General features: G+C 35.3%; 2 protein-coding genes and 1 long non-coding RNA gene across 10 annotated transcripts; 2 read left to right on the top strand and 1 right to left on the bottom strand.

Moving 5' to 3' along the window:
• Window positions 1-3,092: 3,092 nt before the first annotated feature.
• Window positions 3,093-18,273, top strand: LOC111985908 (uncharacterized). Of its 8 annotated transcripts, none has more exons than XM_065780463.1 (6): window positions 3,096-3,718; window positions 4,681-5,112; window positions 5,418-5,724; window positions 6,276-6,588; window positions 6,684-6,805; window positions 6,904-7,125. In XM_065780463.1, the coding sequence occupies exons 1-4, from the start codon at window positions 3,284-3,286 to the stop codon at window positions 6,416-6,418; spliced, it is 1,317 nt and encodes a 438-aa protein (XP_065636535.1). In that variant the 5' UTR covers window positions 3,096-3,283; the 3' UTR covers window positions 6,419-6,588; window positions 6,684-6,805; window positions 6,904-7,125. The 8 variants fall into 8 exon arrangements, with proteins under 8 accessions (XP_065636536.1, XP_065636533.1, XP_065636535.1 ...); XM_065780462.1 differs by having other exon boundaries at window positions 6,684-6,809; XM_024017562.2 differs by having other exon boundaries at window positions 5,418-5,607; window positions 6,684-7,125.
• LOC111985804 (cyclin-dependent kinase G-2-like) lies at window positions 10,030-13,361 on the bottom strand. The gene is given in 8 exon segments (XM_065780468.1): window positions 10,030-10,685; window positions 10,820-10,931; window positions 11,132-11,217; window positions 11,319-11,454; window positions 11,761-11,779; window positions 11,782-12,188; window positions 12,190-12,751; window positions 13,346-13,361. Coding segments are annotated over 7 exon segments (1,233 nt in total). The 5' UTR covers window positions 12,606-12,751; window positions 13,346-13,361; the 3' UTR covers window positions 10,030-10,628.
• Window positions 16,077-17,116, top strand: LOC136070473 (uncharacterized). Its single transcript, XR_010631711.1, has 2 exons — window positions 16,077-16,143; window positions 16,225-17,116. It is a non-coding gene; the product is annotated as an uncharacterized LOC136070473 (long non-coding RNA).
• Window positions 18,274-20,522: the final 2,249 nt, after the last annotated feature.

Genomic DNA, 20,522 nt, shown 5'->3' with positions numbered 1-20,522 from the left:
GCAATTGCTTAAGGCCCCCAAATAAAAAAAGGCCCCACTTGTAAAAAAAAAAATTTATATATATAATATATTTATCTATATATTTTAATTACAAAAAAAAATATTTTAGGTATTTTTATTGGTCAATAAAATGCATTAAAAAAACCACATTGTATCTTAAAATCTAGTATACTGCACAACAACAGTGCACATAACTTGATAGGATAAGACTGTACAATGCACATAGCACTGTGCAGTCTTGTCCACGAGCCCCAACACATCATAAGGCCTAAACTAAGTTGGCCCCCACATGACCCCATACTAATTAATAAGTTATCACATTTTTTTAATGCAGACTCTTACTTTATCAATTATTATAAATTATCACATCAATTAATTATTTGATGTATATTATATCAACTTATTTGTATTATAGTAATACTAATTTATTGAACCAAATAATAAATTAATTTTTATTTGTACAAATTTAGACTTTAAAGTTAAAAAAAAGAATTCACTTAAAATTTTCGCCTAAGGCCTCCAAAATTGTTGAGCCGGCCCTGCTCGAACCAACAAGAAGAACTAAATGACACTCAACTAAATCACTCCCTCCATCGCTTAGAAACATTTATCAGAATCTTTGGCTTCTACCAATACTCTGCTTTAAGCATCACTCTGTCATGGCTCGTATTTCTTCTTCTAGGTGCTGCACTTCCACTTTCTATAATCGAGCTCTCTTATTGTTCCGACTGCGAGAAGTATCAGATCAAAAACTTTGAGCTTGATGTTCTGATTTCTGAGTCCCTTGTGGCAGCCATTTCTCTGCTGTTCATTTCATACAATCTTCGCAAGTATGGTCAATGGTGTAAGGAAGTTTGTGTTTGTGGATCGGTATCATGGTCATATGACACAGTTTCGTGAAGAGTACATACAAAAGATCAACGTGAGAAATACCCAACTTTCTTCTTCTTGCTTGCAATTTAGAGCCTTTCAAAACACACATCTACTAGTGTTTAGTATTCCGTATTTGGAGTTTTTATTATATAATTGGAACTATCATGTTCATTTTTTTATTATTAGGTTGAGGTTTCAAGATCTTTGATCACAAGTATAGATACACACTCTAAGATTATGTATATTCTGAATTCACATAATCACATAATGGAGGCTACAATATTCTTTCTAAGTCGTACTAAGCTTGAAACATGAAGTCCTTATGTATGGTTAAAAAATTAATACACTGACTTCAATTAAAATAGGTAAGTAAAACTACTGAGTTTGGAACTACCAATCAATCAAAGTATCGATCTAAGAATTGTTGAAACCTTTCTTTCAATCCATCAAACATCTGTCAAAACTTGAAACTCAATTGAAAACAACAACATTTCTTCTCTCTGTTTTTTATTTAATTTTTTTTTTTTTTTGGTAGTCCAATAGTCCGAAAATGTTGAGCCACGCACTGTGGTGATGGCATGACAAGTGAACCCAACGGTCCTAATAGAACATACTACTATTGCATTTCTTCAACTCCCCTTGTGCCATTTGGATATGAATATGAACATATTTGAATTTGGAAAACTTATTTTCAATTATTGGTACGATTGGAAAATGTTTCTATAATAAAGTAAAAACAAGTCGAATCCAACGGCAAATGTTTCCCATTTATGAAGCTCTGAAAAAACCCCTAAACATTACATACTCAACAAGACTAGAAATATATTAAAAAGATTAAAATTTATTAGTTTTAAGAAAATAAGGTGAACAAAACTAGAATTCTTTTTTTCTTTAAAAGTTTTTTTAAGAAGTTGTCATAACTTCCACACACACATATATATATAACTTGAAATAATGTAAACAAAACTAGAATTATATTAAAAAGACTAGAAAGTGTTTTTATGAAAATTTTCAATGTGGCAACCAAACACGCACCAAAAAAAGTTTTATAGAAAATGAGTTTATATGAAACAAAGGGAGAAGGCTAAATCCTGTAGAGATTCAGATTTAATTTCCATGTTGACAAAAATAATTTCCTTTTCATCCAAGTGAACGAAGTTGATGTCCAAGTCCCTAGCTTATAAGCAACAAGTGTTTTTTTTTTTTTAATAACATCAGCACCATGCAAGTTTCAGTTGCTCATGCATGTCCAAGCAGGCCTACAAACCTCCAATATTGCCGTTTGATTATAAAACTAAATATTTCAACTTTGGACCAACACAATCTGGAAACCAAAAAGGGAAAAAAGCAGCTCAAACTTAAAGAAAAGCCAAAACTAAGACCGTTAGGTTCGGAATTGTTTGTTGCTTCCATAGACCCATTTCGTTGAATTCTTTTTCCCACAAGCCAATGGAAATCTGAAATCCACCGACCAGCGCATTCATAATTAGTCCTTTTCCGTGTCCTAGTGTTATCCGACAGTGGACAACTGACAATGTCTTTGTAACTTACCTAATGTAAATTCTTACAAGGAATTCTATCCAAAATATTCTTTTGATAATGAAGATAGTACATGTACATATATGTGAAACAGTTCATGAGTATAGCTGTATAGGTCTTGCATATAAAGATATATGATGTATAGTAATTTTTTATAAGAACAGGTAATTAAGTGTGATAGGCAATGACGGTTGATTTTTGTATCTATAGGTTTTCCATTAAAAAAAAAAATCTCCGTGATTAATTAGTAATTTTATATCTAAAAAAAATAAAAATAAAGTTTAAGTAATATTAAAAAAAAATTAGGTCATTTAAATATATAAAAAGTCCGAATTCAATTTTTGCTTAAACCCCAAATGCATGAGTAATTATTGAGTACTTTCAGAGTATTATAAATACGTATTCCTCCAGTTCACCTAACTATAAGCCTCACTAATTAAATTTATGATGAGACTTACCATTCATGTAAAAAAAAAAATATATATATATATATATATACAATTATTATACTCTCAAAATATTTAATAATTTTTCCAAATATGCATACATCAGTACTTGACGAATTGTCGTGAAATTAATTTAACTATAGTCAAAAAAGTTGAAACACGGTTCACGATAATCCTCTCTTTAATACTTTTTCAATTGCCTTTTCAGAGTTTTAAAGATAGGTAGAAAAATACAAAAAATGAGTTAAAGTGTGCCTTTCTTTCTACTGCCTATCATCTTCAATACCTACCAAACTCTCTCTCTCTCTCTCTCTCTCTCTTTTATTTGATTCATGCATCATACCCTTCAGTTAAACTCAACTCAGCCTTTGAATCCATGAAATAGAACCATTTTTTAACGTTGACATACTCACTTTCACTACTTTATGGCAGTTCCTAACACACAAACAGAACCACCCGCTTCAGCTCAAACCCCACTTATTATATTAGACTCGAACCAACAAGAACTAAATGACACTCAACTAAATCACTCCCTCCATCGCTTAGAAACATTTATCAGAATCTTTGGCTTCTGCCAATACTCTGCTTTAAGCGCCACTCTGTCATGGCTCGTATTTCTTCTTCTAGGTGTTGCACTTCCACTTTCTATAATCGAGCTCTCTTATTGTTCCGACTGCGAGAAGTATCAGATCAAAAACTTTGAGCTTGAGATTCTGATTTCTGAGTCCCTTGTGGCAGCCATTTCTCTGCTGTTCATTTCACACAATCTTCGCAAGTATGGTGTAAGGAAGTTTCTGTTTGTGGATCGGCATCATGGTCATATGACACAGTTTCGTGAAGAATACATACAAAAGATCAACGTGAGAAATACCCAACTTTCTTCTTTCTTGCTTGCAATTTAGAGCCTTTCAAAACACGCATCTACTAGTGTTTAGTATTCCGTATTTGGAGTTTTTACCATATAATTGGAACTATCATGTTTAGTTAATGAATTAGTTTATTGAACAATTTGAACCCGGGGTGAAGTTTGTACTAACACAGCTAGAGAATCCCATAGATATTATAGAATTCATTTCTCTGTGTGCTATATATGACTGTGTGTCCGATTGGAATTGTTATAGGAAGTAGAGCTTTTATCTATAGAACTTTAGTTGCAGAGCTTTTTGTGATGAAGTGCTTTCAGTGAAAAAAACTTCAATATTTTGAACTTTAGGCAAATTATAGTGAATAGTTCTTTAAGGGTCTATATGGCTCATGAGTTCATCTGCTGTTGTAGCTGTTTTGCACTATCTGGGCAGGACTCCTTTTCTTATGTACTCAACTTATACGACAGCAGTAAATTATTGAATACACAAGCATTTTGAGCGTTTGGTAAATCAAAGTGAATAATACTTTATTGGTCTATCTGGTCCATCAGCATATCTACAATTATAGTTTTTTTGCACTGATATCTGTTGCGGACAGCACACCTTATTAGATTGGATTTCTTATGTAGTTGGATTAGTTTAGGATTTCATTTTATTTTGAGTTCAAATAAGGATTAGATTGGATAGGGATTTCAGGTGGTTTATTTTATGTTAGACAACTGATTAATTAAATTTCAAATTGGAGATTTTTCAAATTAGGTGTTAATGCCTAAATTTCCTTGCTCGATGCTGATTCCAGGCAACCCCTAAGTGCTGATTCTTAGGCTTATCTTTTTCTTGTTATATTATTTTCCTCTTGATTGTCCAGCATCAATATCTGGGAAGATATCATTTTCTTATGTATTCATCTTATACCACAGCAGTAAATTATAAAATAGACAATTCTCTTTCTTCAGGGTTTCTTCCGCTTGTTGGCAGTGTGGCTATTACCATGCTTCCTTTTAAAGACTGTTCGCGATGTCATTCGTATGGTATATGCGCACAATGATTCATGGTGGCAATCTGTTGCTACATTATTTGCCTCGCTGGTTTCATGGACTTATTCAACCACAATCTTTCTGTCAGGCAGTGCTCTTTTCAATTTGGTGTGCAACTTGCAAATAATACACTTTGAAAACTATGGGAAGCTTTTGGAAAGGGATCTAGATGTTTCGGTGTACATAGAGGAGCACATTCGTCTAAAGCATAACCTATCCAAAATTAGCCACAGGTTCAGAATATATCTTGTTCTGGAGTTGTTAGTTGTGACAGCTAGTCAATTTGTGGCTCTGCTAGAGACCACGGGAAACCCTGATATTATTAACTTCATCAATGGTGGTGATTTTGCAGTAAGTGCAGAAAGTGTGTTCCTTCATCGGTAGAGAAATCATAGATGATATAATATTGAATCTTAAAAAGTTGATATTAATATTTCAAGCATAATTTTAAGAAATCTGATAAAAAATTTCTTCTATTTTGGACATTAATCCTTTTCATCTTCCTTTTTCAAGAAAAAAATATTTACATAGATATTATATGTGCATAGAGCTTCATAGCATTCCACACAACTAAATGAAATTTGCATTATTTCGCATAATAATTCAAGAACTTGCATAATTTTCATTCTTATGGTGCTTAATTGGGGCTGTGGCAGGTATCCTCTATCGTTGAGCTTGTTGGGCTCATAATTTGCCTTCATTCAGCTGCAAAGATTTCATATAGGTCTCTAAGTCTTGCAGCAATTTCAAGCAGATGGCATGCTTTAGTTACGTGCAACCCCAATGATGTTTCTCAAAGGGGAATTTCAAGTAATGGTGGGAACTTGGAGGCTGCTATTCCAGCAGGTTCATTGCCCATCAACTACTCAGAAAGTGATCTGGAGTCAATCGATTATTCCCCAGTACCTACAAATACTCAAATGGCCTCTTACATATCCATGTATCATAAGCGACAAGCTTTTGGTACATCTACAAGCACTTTCTGTACCATTGTCTTAAAAAAAATGCAGCTGAAGATAGCCATTGACTAGAACAACTTGACTAATGGATTTACATTCCATATAGTAGTCGTTTTGAGATGCATCAGTTTTGTTTTCTCCCTGATAGTTAGGACATGTTGATTAAATTAGTGTTAGCAAGCTAACACTCAATTGAGTGAGAGCTTTATTGCATCAGAAATGCAATGGCTCTCTTGTTGCAAGTCTTTCAAGAGACTTAGGATTACTCTCTCTTCCTCACAAATAGACACAGATTAGAAATGTTTGTTACACCTCAACCTGATAACTAATTAATTTCAGCTGCAGATTTCCCTTTTTATCATTCTACTATATTTAAGGTCAATAAGTCTTCACCTTCAATTTTGTCCAAGTCATGCCCTAGCAACATACTGCTTTACACTAAATTGATCATATCACACAAATCATCTCTATTATTCACAAACAATGGATACACTTATTGCTCTGAATTTTTGTACATGCTCATGAAGTTTTAATCAACTTCACTTGGTTTTGCAGTAATGTACATGCAGTCCAACCTTGGCGGAGCAACCATATACGGATGGACAATTGATAGGCCACTTATTAATACAGTTTTCTTTCTCGAGTTCTCCCTAGTTCTTTTTGTACTTGGGAAGACCATAACTTTCACTACGAAGTGACGGTGTTAAGAACCCACTTTGACAACAGTGGCAAGGCAATCTTTTGTCTGACCTTTTTTTTTTAAGGCAGCAGACTGGTTACACTGGCAAGACTGCTTGTGCCTTGCAGTTCATTAGCTTCTAATCGAGAATTAAAACTTTATTTATGCCTGACATAATATTGTTGCCAGGTATAACTGACAGATACTATTGGACTCTTTTTTTTTTTGTTAAGACTATATATTATAATATGAAGTAGTTTCACACAGCTCATTCTATTTGCCAGTGCCGTGAGATAACACTATCAATCACTAGTCTAAAGGTCCCTCCAACAAGAAATTTTAAGTTATGGCTGAAAAGCATACATCTCTCCAGCAAAATGTTGGGTAATCTTGTTTCCCATACTCGGTGTGTAAGTGTTCCTCATGCTCATCAAAAATTTACGTTACCAGCATTGTTGTTAGTATCAATTAATATGGCTTACTGTCATGGTGTCTTCTCAACAGGATCAATTAATATGGCCTACTATTGTGGGTAATTGTACTATTAAAGAAGCAACTAGATATCTATATGAAATCAAGGATACAACAGCTGGCCCTAGTGAATGGAATTGGATATGGAAAATTCCATGTGTATACGAAATTCAAATTTTCATATGGAAATGTTGCCATAATCGACTCCCTACCAGATACTTTTTATAGCATATATCCATCATGATATTGATCCTACTTGACATCGATGTAGTCATGTTGAAACAACCTCACATGTTATTAGAAATTGTCCTCGGGATAAAGAATTCTGGATAAATTTACCAGGACAAAGAGAATTTTTTTTTTCACTCTCCTACGGTTAATTGGTTAAAAGCAAATCTCACCAATATAAACCTTGTAGGGTCTTCTTTTACACCCTGAAGCATTATATTTGCTTTTGGTCTTTGGCACCTCAGGCTTGCTCGTAATGATAGGATTTTTCGTCCTCCTTCAGCTTCCCTCCATCAATGCATTTACAAGACACAACAACTAGCCTCAGAATTTTTCTATTTAGCACACTTCTCTGTTTTTACAAAAACTAAAATCACCACACATATTTCATGGCACCCCCCCCCCCCCCAAAAAAAAAAAAATCCTTTTATAGCTTTGAATACTAATGGTAGTGTGCATATTGATTTTGACACAAATAATGCTGCAAAATTATGAGCTGTTAGACAAGGTTTATTAATTGCCAGGGAATTTGATTACAAATTTATAACATGCAAATTAATTTCAATATTGTGATTTTTTTTTTAGAAACAAACACAACATAAAGGGAGAGGGAAAGGGGTTCTAATACAAAAGACACCACAAATCCACTCAAAAGTATGTAATATTGTGATATGTTGGTTAACATCAAATGAGACTACACTCTGGCTATGGCTCCATTTATTTGAGATTGCAGGGCCCTACTAAGTAGAGCATGGACCGTCCTACCAGTCACATTTTCATGAAACTAATAACATTGCAGATGATCTAGCCAAGAGAGAGTAATGCAAAGAAGCAACCTCGTAAAATATGCATGATGTCCTACTTTTGTATTAATCTCCTATATATGGGATCTTTTGGAAAAAAAAAAAAAAAAAAAAAAAAAAAAAACTTCCAGAGTGTCCCTTAACATCCTTGAATACTAGACTCCGTCCAAGGATAACTAATGGACCGACTTTTGTAACTACTACTTAAGCAAATAAAACATCCCCTCTTTCTACCAAAAAATAACAAATATATTTGTTAGTACCGCATAGTTTTTAGTATCATATGTATTGTGTTTTGTAGCATAGTTGTCAGTATCGCATGGTTGTATCATACATATAGTGTTATGTATCGATTGAAGGTAAAAAGTAGCTTACCATAGATATGTAATGATCATGCTCGTAAATCATATGACACATAAATCTGCATCGTATAAATTAGATGAATCAAATGATACATAGAAATATGATAGATTAGATTTATTATTTTTTTGGTTAAAATTTGTGCTTTGATCGAATTGTTAAACTTGTTTTTAACACAAAACACAAAAAAATTAGGCTACTTGATAGAGCCCACTAATTTAATTCTAGGACCAGAGCACAAGCGTAAGTCGATAAAAGCTTATACTTGAGGAAAATGGTGAATGCAATGGAATAATTATATAATACGAAGGCCTTTAGCTGTTTATATGTTTGTCCGCTTTCTAAGAAAAATTACAACATCAGTAATTAACAACTAACAAAATGCACTTGTAAAGATACCAGGTAATGAATAACAATTAGTTTATTTTATTGCAGAAAAATGAGAGGAAGTGCAGATTCATATTTTTATGGATCAAATAATTGAATAAACACAAATTAAAATTTACATAACTTGCATAAACCGTGCATCTTATTCATACGGCCAACGGTACAACAACAACATTTCAACACCATCTTTGAGTAAATCATTTTCCTCACCCAATAACATCGTTGTTCATCAATGCCACTATCATGGAAACCTTGGACCTCATCATCCACCATCTTTACTGCTTTGATAGAAAAACTAGATTGAAAAACTAAATACATTCCATGAGTAAAAATATAAAATATGTAAATAGAAACTGTGATCATGCAATTGTATGTAATAGTGAGTGTTTGCAAGGAAAGTGTCAGCTATTTCAATTTGAATAGCTAAAAATATCAAGAACCTTCGGTAACTCATTTAGTATCCAATATGCGATAAAATTGAAATGATCTAACAAATAATATCTCACTTCAAAAGAAAGTAGAACAGAATTTTCAAGGTGATTAATAGCAGCTCAGTGTCATTTTATCATAATGAAATTACTTTTTTGCCCACCCATAATAACTAATAATAACCTACCACGTAGTAGAAACAGAAGGTATCTCATCGGCACTCCTACAAGAGCAAGTTTGGAACATACCAGCCAATTGCTTACCAATGTACAACTGAAGGGCAAAGTAACTTTGTTAACACAGCAAGTGATAATTCCTAACTCATAAATTTACACAGGCAGAAACAAGTCATAAATGAAGAAAACATAAATAATGATAAAGAATTAATGAAGTAAGTGGAAAAAAGAGAGGAAAAAAGATGGAAATAACAAAGAGAACATGTAAAGGAAGCAATCTATAAACTTTTTTTTTTTTTTTTTTAAAGTAGTTTAGCAACATATAATGAACAAAATCAATACTTTGCCAAAGACAAAGGTAGAATTTACAAGACATTCCTCCTTATCAACACACCATATGTGAATTGTGTGAGGGTTATAAATTGCAATGGAAGGGAAGAAAATCTCAAACAGAAGCCAGTTGAGCTGTGCACTGACTAGATTTCAAGACTTCAAGATCTGAGGTCACAACTTATGAAGCCACCCTGATACCTTTACAGACCACATAAAAATATTTGTATCAATCATAGTCTACAAATAATCTTGAAAATTGATTTTCTAGTTACTTAAGTTTTTTGTTTATTTTGGAAGGGATGAGGGCACAAGGATTATTATCAAGTATATTATATAATATTCTTACCAAAGAAAGTTGATCAACACAATCATTAACAAAACATAGATAACAGCCTCATGGTCCCACACGCCAAAAAAGCACCCTCTCGTACACCCATAAACTCTAGCAAACAAAGTGATACAGCATAAATAAAGGGAAGAAGTAGTAGGAATAAAATTGACATTGTTTCAATATTAGTTACAGCCCTCTGCATCATTTACAAAGATATATTCCTGAAATATTTAGACAAGTTTCAACTGAAATATGTCTTCAAAGAAAGATGTACATTGCAAAAAATAAAATGTCAGTTGTTAGTCTACACCTGCCAAAATCCAATATGCATCAATCCACCATTCTTGAACAGGTGAAGCATCTAATTCTCGTCACAACTCCTTTCTCACTCCTCTTCTAAAGGATCCTGGCTTTTTCTTTTTCTTTTTCTTTTTTTCTTTTTTTCCTTTTTTTTTTGCAGATGCTTAACAATTAGGTAGATAAGAAAGTTTGATAAAGAAGATAAGGCACAAAGCTAAAAAAATTGATTTGTAGTACTATCAGGCTGCCTTGCATTCTCAATCAAGTGAATCAGCTAACTCTCATCATAAATCCTTTCTCACTCCTCTTCTAATGGATTCTGACTCTGTTACTTTTGAAGAAGCTTACCAAATAGGTGGATATGAAGTTTGCTGAAGAAGCTATGGCACAAAGCTCTGCTCTAAAGCCTTATCAGGCTGCCAGATTGCTAAACCAGTCATGCTTAAGAGCGGCCTCTGCAGTTATCCGCTGCAAAGACAAAAGGAAGCACTCATAAATTTCATGACAATAAAATTCCTAACTTATCAACAACATAAAAAAGACCATAAAATTTCCAGAATGTGGAATCAAATTCTAATTTATTAATTTGCGCATAGATATACCTTCTCTGGGTCGTAAGTTAAAAGTTTGTTCAATAAGTCAAATCCCGAATCACAAAGAACAGGAGATCCTATGAAGGATCTGGCAGGAAACTTTTTCTGCAACAGATTATACCTGAAACAAATTCAGCAATTACGTAACTAAAAGAGAGAAAATATACTGAAAAACTAAATTTCATATACAAGATCCACACATCGTGAGCAGGTCCACCCAAGGCAATAAGGTTGGAGAAACACTGCCACTTGGAGGATTATAAATAGAGAGGAAAGCCACAACTTAATTAAAGATTAAGATGCATAGAGAGAAATACTTACGGTTGCTTTATATTTGGTCTAACTCCCCACAATTTTGTTAATCCAGGCCAAATCTTATCATTTGGTGTGCCAAGAATTTGAAAAATCTGCAAACATTTTAACCAATTGCATCACTGAAATGAACCCAAAAAGCAATGTAAAACATGTAACAGGGAAAAAGGAAAAAAGAAAAAGAAAGTAGGAATACCTTGCCAAGCTGATCAATTTCATGTTTCCCTCTGAAAAGTGCTTCCTGCGCTACCAATTCAGCCATTATACATCCCACTGACCACATATCAATTGCTGTTGAGTACATCTTTGTGCCTAGCAGAAGTTCAGGTGCTCTGCAAAGTGAAAACAATACATAAATTATTTGATGTTGAGAAAACTAATGTGTACCTTTGTCAGAATACGAAGACTTAAGAGTAAAACTTGGGGGGGGGGGGGGGGGGGGTGGGGGGGGGTGGTGTGGGGAGAAGACAGAAATTGAAACCCAAAGGCTTAGAATGCAACAATCATGAAAAGGATATAAACAATTTTGTATGTTGACAATGCAAGTTCCTGACATGCACACAACACAATTAAACTATAGAAAACATCATGACTGCTGGCCAGTGGCCACAAATAAAAACTAAATAGCTGCAGCTCACCTGTACCAGAGGGTTATAGGGCTTTAGTGGGCTTCCCATATTGGCGAGACAGCCCTAAGTCACATATTTTCAACTCACCCTCATTGCTCAATAGAAGGTTTGATGTCTTCAAATCTCTATGAATCACCCAATTGTCATGAAGATACTTGACACCCTCCAACAGCTGCCGCATCAAGCATTTAACTTCACTCATACAATAAAGCTGTTTCTTGACTTTCATCGCCTCCAATACACCCTTGACGTCAGATTCCATGTACTCCATAACCATGAAGACACTATCAAAGTCATCCTCATCCATAACAACTTCTTTAACACCAACAATAGAAGGGTGATTGAAAGACATGAGAATGTTTATTTCCCTCAATAATGACAAAGGGAAACCATCCCCCTTTTCTACACCCGTCTTCACCTTCTTCAAGGCCACAATTTCCCATCTTCTTATCCTTGGCTTTATACACAACCCCATAAGTGCCTTCATTTATCTTTTTAAGGTATTCAAACTCGTACACACTTCTACAACCCTGAAGCATGTTTGTGCTTCTTTGGGAAGGGAATTTAGTCTCTTCAAAATGATGGTTATCACCATCATCCTCTGAGTCTGCATCTGACCCAGAAACACTAGCATTCTCATCTTGTTTGTCGTCAGTACCCATCGAATCAGCATCTAACAACTCACCCTCACAATATGTATTTCCACTGACAGGTCCCACAGAACAACCGTCTCCATCAAAGCTAGATGACCTAGCTCTACCCTCTCCTGAGAGTTCTGTACGAATCTCCTCACTATCAGGACTCGACCTCCTAGAGTCATCCAAAGCTTCATCATCAGAAGCCCACCTTGACATTGAGGTATTCCGTGCACCAACAAACTCTTCTTCCTCCACATGTTCTTGTCTACAGTCATCCCCAGATTGCACTGAAGGCAATGAAGAGGACAAATCAGTTTGAGAATTCAATTCACCCACCAACCCATCTTCGACACCAGCCTTATCTGCCAAATTATAAATCCCTGAATCTCAACTCCTGAAACAGCACACTTCAAAACATCCACATCCAAAACACTTCGAAATTTCATATACAAGATCCACACCTGATGTCTCATTGAAAGTGCAGTGCATAAATATGGTAAACACCTAGAGTCTTCAAACTAATTACTTAGCCATGAACCTAGTTGTTTGGAATAAAACTACTAAGCTCTGAACATTTACAAATAAATATATATTTTACTCATCCATATGCATTATACATAAAAATTATTCAATGGCAAAGTTGAACATTTCAAGATTTTAGTAAACGTTGACTTTTATGATCATTGAGAATATAATGAAACCACCAGGACCAAAACTGTGGCATTAAAATAATACAGCATGAACATATTTTTTTAATAAGTAATACAGCACTAAAATATAAATAGAGACATAGATATAGATGATATCACTTTTTTTTTCTTTTTCTGTATTCTCCATCAGATTGAAGTGGTGCAGTTGAGTATAATAGAGGCATAGATATAGATGACATCATTTTTGTTTTCTATATTCAACATCTGGTTGAAGTGGTGCAGCAGCACTCTCAAGTCTCAACTCACCAGGTTGATATATGAAGCAAGAATGATGCCGGAACAATACTTATGACAGTGGTGCAATAACAATACTTGTGACAGAAAAGCAAAAAAATTTAATATGAAGCATGAATGATGCCTCGACTACATGGAAAAAAAGGCATGGTCAGTATATAATGCAGAAAGACCTAAGATAAAGATTCACCTCCAGATGAATTGGCCACTTGATTTGTTCAGCACCTCATCCCATCAATCCTACTCCATCTTTTATTTGCTTTCCTATTGCCTCTGTATCCTATTGCAATAGTTATAGCCAGAATGAGCCAAAGCAAATGAAGGAAAGGAAACGGTTCAAATTTGGAAACTAGAGAAGAAAGTAAATGTACCTTGAGTGTTTTCATTGTAATCAATTCAGAAGAATCTATCTTCCCAGCATTTATAAGTTTGGCAATTTTTCCCAAGCCTACTGGCTGCCAGAAAAGATGGCCAAGTAGATCAATCTATCCTAAATACTGAGAGAGAGAGAGTGAAAGTTCGTAATAGGAGCTCCTGCCATACCCATTAATTCTGTAACGAAAGATCTAGATCCAGACAAAGAAAATAAACTAAATTTTTTTATTTGGATGCAAATCAGTGATAAAAATTATATAAACAATAAGTTCTTTTGGTCAAAGCATCTAAATGAAAAAAGTAATGTTTAAACCAAAAATAAATAAAAAATAAAACATAGCAAAGGTGCTTAACATATGAGTTTTTGTGGTAAAAAGCAAGAGTTACCAAACTAACTATTAGCTGTGAACTTCTACAAATAAATGTATGTTCTTCTCATCCCTATACATCATACATATAAATTATTCAATAACATAATTGAACATTTTAAACTGTTGATGAATGTTAACTTTTACAACCCATTGAGAATGTAATGAAACCACCTGAACCTACACTGTGGATTATAATATAACTATATAAGTAGAGGCACATATATAGATGACATCAAAATTTTTTTTTTTGGGGTAAATTTCACTAAGACCTTGTAAACTTTTATATTGTTGAAATAAGACCTTGTCAACCTATTTTTTCCCCACCAATTTGGTATTATACCAATAGACCCTTCTATCCGTGTTCCATCTAATTGCTAATGGAGAGATCACATGGCTTACAATAAAAAATGAAAAAAATCGAGCATCTTGCAAGGTAGTCAAAGGCAAAAGACGACCTTAAGGCACCACAGCCTTGCATCACCCAACGTGTGAAGGGACAAAAAGGCGCTAGCCCAAGTAAAGCAAGGCACCAAATTCAAAAAATATTTATTATACATATAGAACTTAAATCATATGTACCTATTGTATTGAAATATAAAAAATGAAATGTTTTTAAATGCGTTGCATGAATAAATTAGGTCTACCAAATGATTTCAAAATATGATTAACTTGGTTTAGGATCTATTAATTATTTTAACAATAGGTTCTATAACATTCTTTTTTAAATTAATAATCTAATAATAGGTTTTACAACAAACTTCTATAAAAATAAAGTAAAAATAAATAAATGCTAAGGCTCTTGCCTTAGTGCCGTTTTCATGACTTAAGGTGGTCACCTTGCTCTCCTAGTTTCTAAAGTTGAGTACCTCACTAAGGGCGCTCGTCTTTAAGTACAATGGCATCTTGTCATTGTTACCCTCCCTTATCTTCTTCTACCCACCTCCCCACCCCCCCCCCCCCCTCTCTCTCTCTCTCACACACACACACACACACAACATTTTTTTCCCTTTATTTCTTCTCTCTCTCCTTTAATTGGGATTTCATATCTAGCATCCCCTATTGCTCTAAGAACTCAACCCAGCGCCAGCATCAATCTAAGTGGCATCACTCCAAATACCCAAACTTGCCTTCGATCTTCGTTGGCGAGTCTCAAAGTACTCAGGATTTGCAAGTGGGTTTTTTGATTCATTTCATTGAAAATGGGTTTGATTTTTTATCATTCACCTCGTGATGAGTTCGCATGCAATGGTGGTTGTTTGATGATTGAGGTGGGCTGTGTGGTAGCAGGGTTGTGATCTAGCATGCAACAAGCTTACGAAGTTGGCAAGATTGTTATACATTGTATTTGCCTCCCAGTAACTAATTACTACTCTTAAAATATGATCCTTAGGATCTACAGATATGCCAGATTCCTTAAGTGTAGAAGTCATATGACCCCAAAGCACTACTTCTATGGAATAAGGATAGGTGTCCAGGTTTCATGCAACTTAGAAAAAAAATTCCACGGCCAATATCTATCAGCAATATTGGAGCAGACTCCCAAATTTTAGGAAAATTCAAGGCCTAACTTGCAAAATCTCATCATCTCATGTACCACCCCAGATTCACGGGTCAAGTGATCATCTCCTAAAAGGCCGTCCACATAAAGTTTGATCAGCCCACCACTTTGCTGGGTCATGTCCCAAAATCTCTATTCACTTAATTTTCAATCCATCCTCTAGGTGGGACCTTTTAAGTTTTGGCCTCCATTATTACTTAGCTTGGAAAAATTACTTGACAAACCAAAAAAAAAAAAAAAGAAAGCAAAATCCATATAAATCAACAAAACCCATCCCAATATGAACAGATTGATATCCAAAAAATAACCCAAACTCATCAAAATTTCGAAACCTAATAAATTTTGGGGAAATAACTAGTCAAACAATAAACAGAAATTAAAACAAACCTTGAGGTTGGGTGCGTCAGCGCCGGCTCAGAACGACGCCATGGCGGCTCCAGCGGCGGGGTGGAGCTCCGGTAGTCGGAGGAGACGGAATGTGTTACGCGTTGGTGCTGTTTCTCCAGGTAAATGATTTTAATTTTAATTGAGTTATAATCCTGTGTGATAGAGTGTACTGCTTCCTCATTAAACGTCTGACGTGACAGATCCTGATTGGTGGCGTAAATAAGCCCAGCTCCGGACAGAAGTTATTCTCAAGAAGAGAAAGAAATGGAGAGTTGGGAAAATCAAAGAAAAGAAACAGAGAGAAGCTGAAAGGAGAAAGAGCCGTTGGGTTGTGGGAGACGCTGAAAGGAGAAAGAGCCGTTGGAGTGATTTGGAACGGTATATGAACTGAACTGAATTATATATTGAAGCCATTGACCACCCTATTGTCCAAAACACTTTCAGTATTTCTTCCTTTTCGTCTTTCTTTTGCTTGTGCCTCCTCCATGTCAGAAATGGGAAGCACTTTTCTTGTCTTTGAGCTTCTCAAAGACTTTCTGGACATTGTTCTCCGCCTTCTTCAGCTTGAGCTGTGCGAAGTTGACCTCCTCCACTGCCTCTCCGAGCTCGTTCATCATCTTGCGTATCATCTTCTTAAGAGACATGACAATCGGACAAAGGCTAGCACATCCGGATCCGATCGTCATGTCTCTTAAGAAGATGATACGGAAGATGATGAACGAGCTGGGAGAGGCAGTGGAGGAGGTCAACTTCGCACAGCTCAATCTGAAGAAGGCGGAGAACAATGTCCAGTGCTTCCCATTTCTGACATGGAGAGGAGGCACAGTTCATCCTCTATCTTCAGACTGAGTTGGGCTTCGCCGGAAAAGGAAAGCTCAGCTCTGAGTTGTCAGTTGAGGCAAGAGGCGAGCTGGTTCGGTTTGCGGCACTCCACCAACTCCCTTTAGTTACAAACTGATCGGGATAGGTAAGGGAGCAGGTACTAGGTAGGGGGCTTGGGATCGCTAGAGTTGGGTTTAGCTAATACTCTGTATTATAAATATCTTTGTACTCTTCAGTTTTATCATTAAGCAAGAAATACCAATTCTGTCAGTGAATCAATCTCTCTCTCCCTCTTCTTTTCTGTTACTCTTTTCTTTCCTTTTCTCTTCACACAAACAGAAAATTTAGGTGTTAATGCCTAAATTTTCTTGCTTGATGCTGATTCCAGGCACCTAATTCATAGGGTTATCTTTAATTTTCTTGTTATTTTATTTTTCTCTTGATTGTCCTGCATAATATTTGGGCAAATATCATTTTCTTATGTATTCATCTTATCCCACAGCAGGAAATTGTTAAAGTATAACCTATCCAAAATTAGCCACAGGTTCCAAATATATCTTGTTCTGGAGTTGTTAGTTGTGACAGCGAGTCAATTTGTGGCTCTGCTAGAGACCACGGGAAACCCTGATATTATTAACTTCATAAATGGTGGTGATTTTGCAGTAAATGGTGGTGATTTTGCAGTAAGTGCAGAAAGTGTGTTCCTTTATAGGTAGAGATTTCATATATGATATCATATTGAATCTTAAAACGTTGATATTAATATTTCAAGCATAATTTTAAGAAATCTGATTAAACATTTCTTCTATTTTGGACATTAATCCTTTGTTTTTTTCTTTTTCATCTTCATTGTCCAAGTCATGCCCTTGCAACACACTGCTTTACACTAAACTGATCATATCACACATATCATCTTTATAATTCACACACAATGGATACACTTTTATTGCTCTGAATTTATGTACATGCTCATGAAGTTTTAATCAACTTCACTTGGTTTTGCAGTTATGTACATGCAGTCCAACCTTGGCGGAGCAACCATATTCGGATGGACGATAAATAGGCCGCTTATTAATACAATTTTCTTTCTCGAGTTCTGCCTAGTTCTTTTTGTACTAGGGAAGACCATAACTTTCACTACAAAGCAGGGACGGACGCAGGATTTTAAGCTGGGGGCCGGAAATAAGCAGAAAAAAGAAAATTCAGGAAGTTGGTGCTGACCTTTTTTAATGTAAGCCCGTCGAATTTCATCACGTTGATTAACATAATATTCTCATATTTGTTTGTATGTTCCGAAATCATAATCCAAAAATTCAAGATCAACTCTTTGAAATTGTGTTTAAGAGATTGAAACATCGCATTTTCCGAAATTGAGAAATGCATATTTTCTAGAATTGAAACATCCACATTTATAATAACTACTTATCAAAAAAAAAAATTCTATTAATAACTATATAACAGTATAACCATTAAACCAAAAAAAAAAAAAGTATAAATAGAGTAAAAAAAAAAAAGAATGGACGAGGCTCACTAGTTTAAAACTTTAAACCCTGTACTCTCTACAGTCAAACTCCACATTTTCTCCAATAAAAAATACTACTTATTAAGCTCACAGTTTCACAAACCCCACTTCCCTCCCACAAAACCCAACTCAGCTACCAAAGCAGAGAAAAAAAAAAAAAAAAAAAAAAAAAATCAATCTCTCAAAAATTTTCAATAACACTATAAAAAAAAAAAAAATCCATTCCTTCTTTAACTGAAAAAAAAAAAAAANGAGATGTAATTTAGTGGAGCCGTTGAAGTACAAGAACAGAAAGCTGTTGAAGTACGAGATGGGTCTCGCAACTCGTAAGCATCACGGCGACACGGCATGGGCATGGGCGGCGGCGTCACGGTGTGGGTGAGTGGCTCTCCGTCTCTCTGAGTACTCTCTATCTCTACTCTGTCTCGCTTCACTATTTGTCTGTCTCGCCTCTCACTTCCCTTTCTTTTCTTTTTTCTTTTTTTTCTTTTGTTTCCTTCGTTTTTTGCTTTCTCCGTTTGGTTTTGGCCTGCTGAGAGTGAGAGCTGAGTTTTTTTTTTTTTTTTTTAAGATTTACATGGGTCATGGGCTGGCCGGATGATGGGACGGGGTTCATGATTTTTGGGAGGGGGCCCAAGCTAAAAACTCGGGCTCGGGGGGGCTGAGCTAAAAACTCAGGGGCCCAAGCGCTTTCATTTGAAAATTTTACTTGCTAAAAAAATTTTTTTTTGGGCCTAGGGGAGGCCCGGGCCCCCTTAGCCCTCTACCTGGGTCCGTCCCTGCTACAAAGTGACAGTGTTAAGAACCACTTGGACAAAAGTGGCAAGGCAATCTTTTGTCTGGCCCCTTTTTTTTAAGGCAGCTGACTGATTACACCAACAAGACTGCTTGTGCCTTGCAGTTCATTAGCTTCTAATCGAGAATTAAAACTTTATTTATGCCTAACATAATATTGTTGCCAGGTATAACTGACAGGTATTATTGGACTTTTTTTTTTTGTAAGACCATATTATATAATGAAGTAGTTTCACACGGCTCATTCTATTTGCCAGTGCCGTGAGATAACACCATTCAATCACCAGTCTAAAGGTCCTTTCAACTAAGAAATTTTAAGTTATGGCTGAAAAGCATACATCTCTCCAACAAAATGTTGTGTAATCCTGTTTCCCATACTCGGTGCGCAAGTGTTCCTCATACTCATCAACAATTTACGTTACCAGCATAGTTGTATCGGTTAATATGGCCTACTGCCAGGCCCAAATGGTGATTTGATCTAGATGCCTCAGCAAATCACATCAAATATTTTTATGTCAAATCATTCAGATTTTTGGCAGTAGGTTGTATACCTGAAGCTAGAATTTTATTAACTTATTAATATTTGTTTGAGTGCTTACCATCTATAAAGCCTACAATAAAGCCCTCTTCTTCTCACTTTCACTACTAAAAATTCTCTCTATCCCCATAGTTTCTCTTTACACTCCCTCCAACAGAAACTAAACGGCAATAAAGCCAATGATAATAGATGATGATAATAGATGGCAGAGTCGACTGTCAATGTTGCGGAAGTGGGACTATGGCCTGATTCTATAGAAAAGAAGTTCATTATGTTTTTGTTAGAAGAAGCCATTAATGGGAACACTCGTTACAAGTGGGAAGATGTCACAGTTGAGTTTAACAACCAGAACGAAAAAAGCTATAGCGTCAAGCAAATACAAAATAAATATAGACGGCTTAAAGCGAGATTCACAGCGTTTACCCATCTATTGGGTAGACCTGATATGAAATATGATACTAATACAAACACTTTTACTGGAAATGCCCTAGCGTGGTCTAATGCAATAAAGGTGAGTGTTATATATTTAATTAATTTTCATGCTATTTATTCTCTAATGCAATAAATGTGAGTGTTATATATTTAATTAATTTTCATGCCATTTATTTTTTAAATACTTAATGTAAACAATCTCATATATACCAGTGTCTCTAATCTATGTATACCACATCTTGTCTGTTTCTAAGTGCACAGTAGGTGTGTTGACTTTCATAACAAGGGGCTAGCCTACTATCCGTTGCTAAAAGAGCTCTTTCTTAGGGGTGCACCAGCGTCATCATCTCAACAAGTTGGTGCAACTTATGTGGACAAACTAAAAAATA

The sequence above is a fragment of the Quercus suber genome, unplaced genomic scaffold (assembly GCF_002906115.3).
Source record: "Quercus suber isolate HL8 unplaced genomic scaffold, Cork oak 2.0 scaffold_236, whole genome shotgun sequence".
In the NCBI taxonomy this organism is placed as follows: Eukaryota; Viridiplantae; Streptophyta; class Magnoliopsida; order Fagales; family Fagaceae; genus Quercus; species Quercus suber.
This window is presented reverse-complemented; position numbering and strand designations above follow the sequence as displayed.

What these genes read in the sequence shown, in the direction of transcription:
- LOC111985908 (XM_065780461.1), top strand. Translation starts at nt 3,284, where the DNA reads ATGGCAGTTCCTAACACACAAACAGAACCACCCGCTTCAGCTCAAACC. An exon ending in TCAATGGTGGTGATTTTGCA is followed by an intron (nt 5,113 to 5,417) that starts GTAAGTGCAGAA and finishes GGGCTGTGGCAG; the next exon opens with GTATCCTCTATCGTTGAGCT. An exon ending in TCATAAGCGACAAGCTTTTG is followed by an intron (nt 5,725 to 17,851) that starts GTACATCTACAA and finishes TTGGTTTTGCAG; the next exon opens with TTATGTACATGCAGTCCAAC.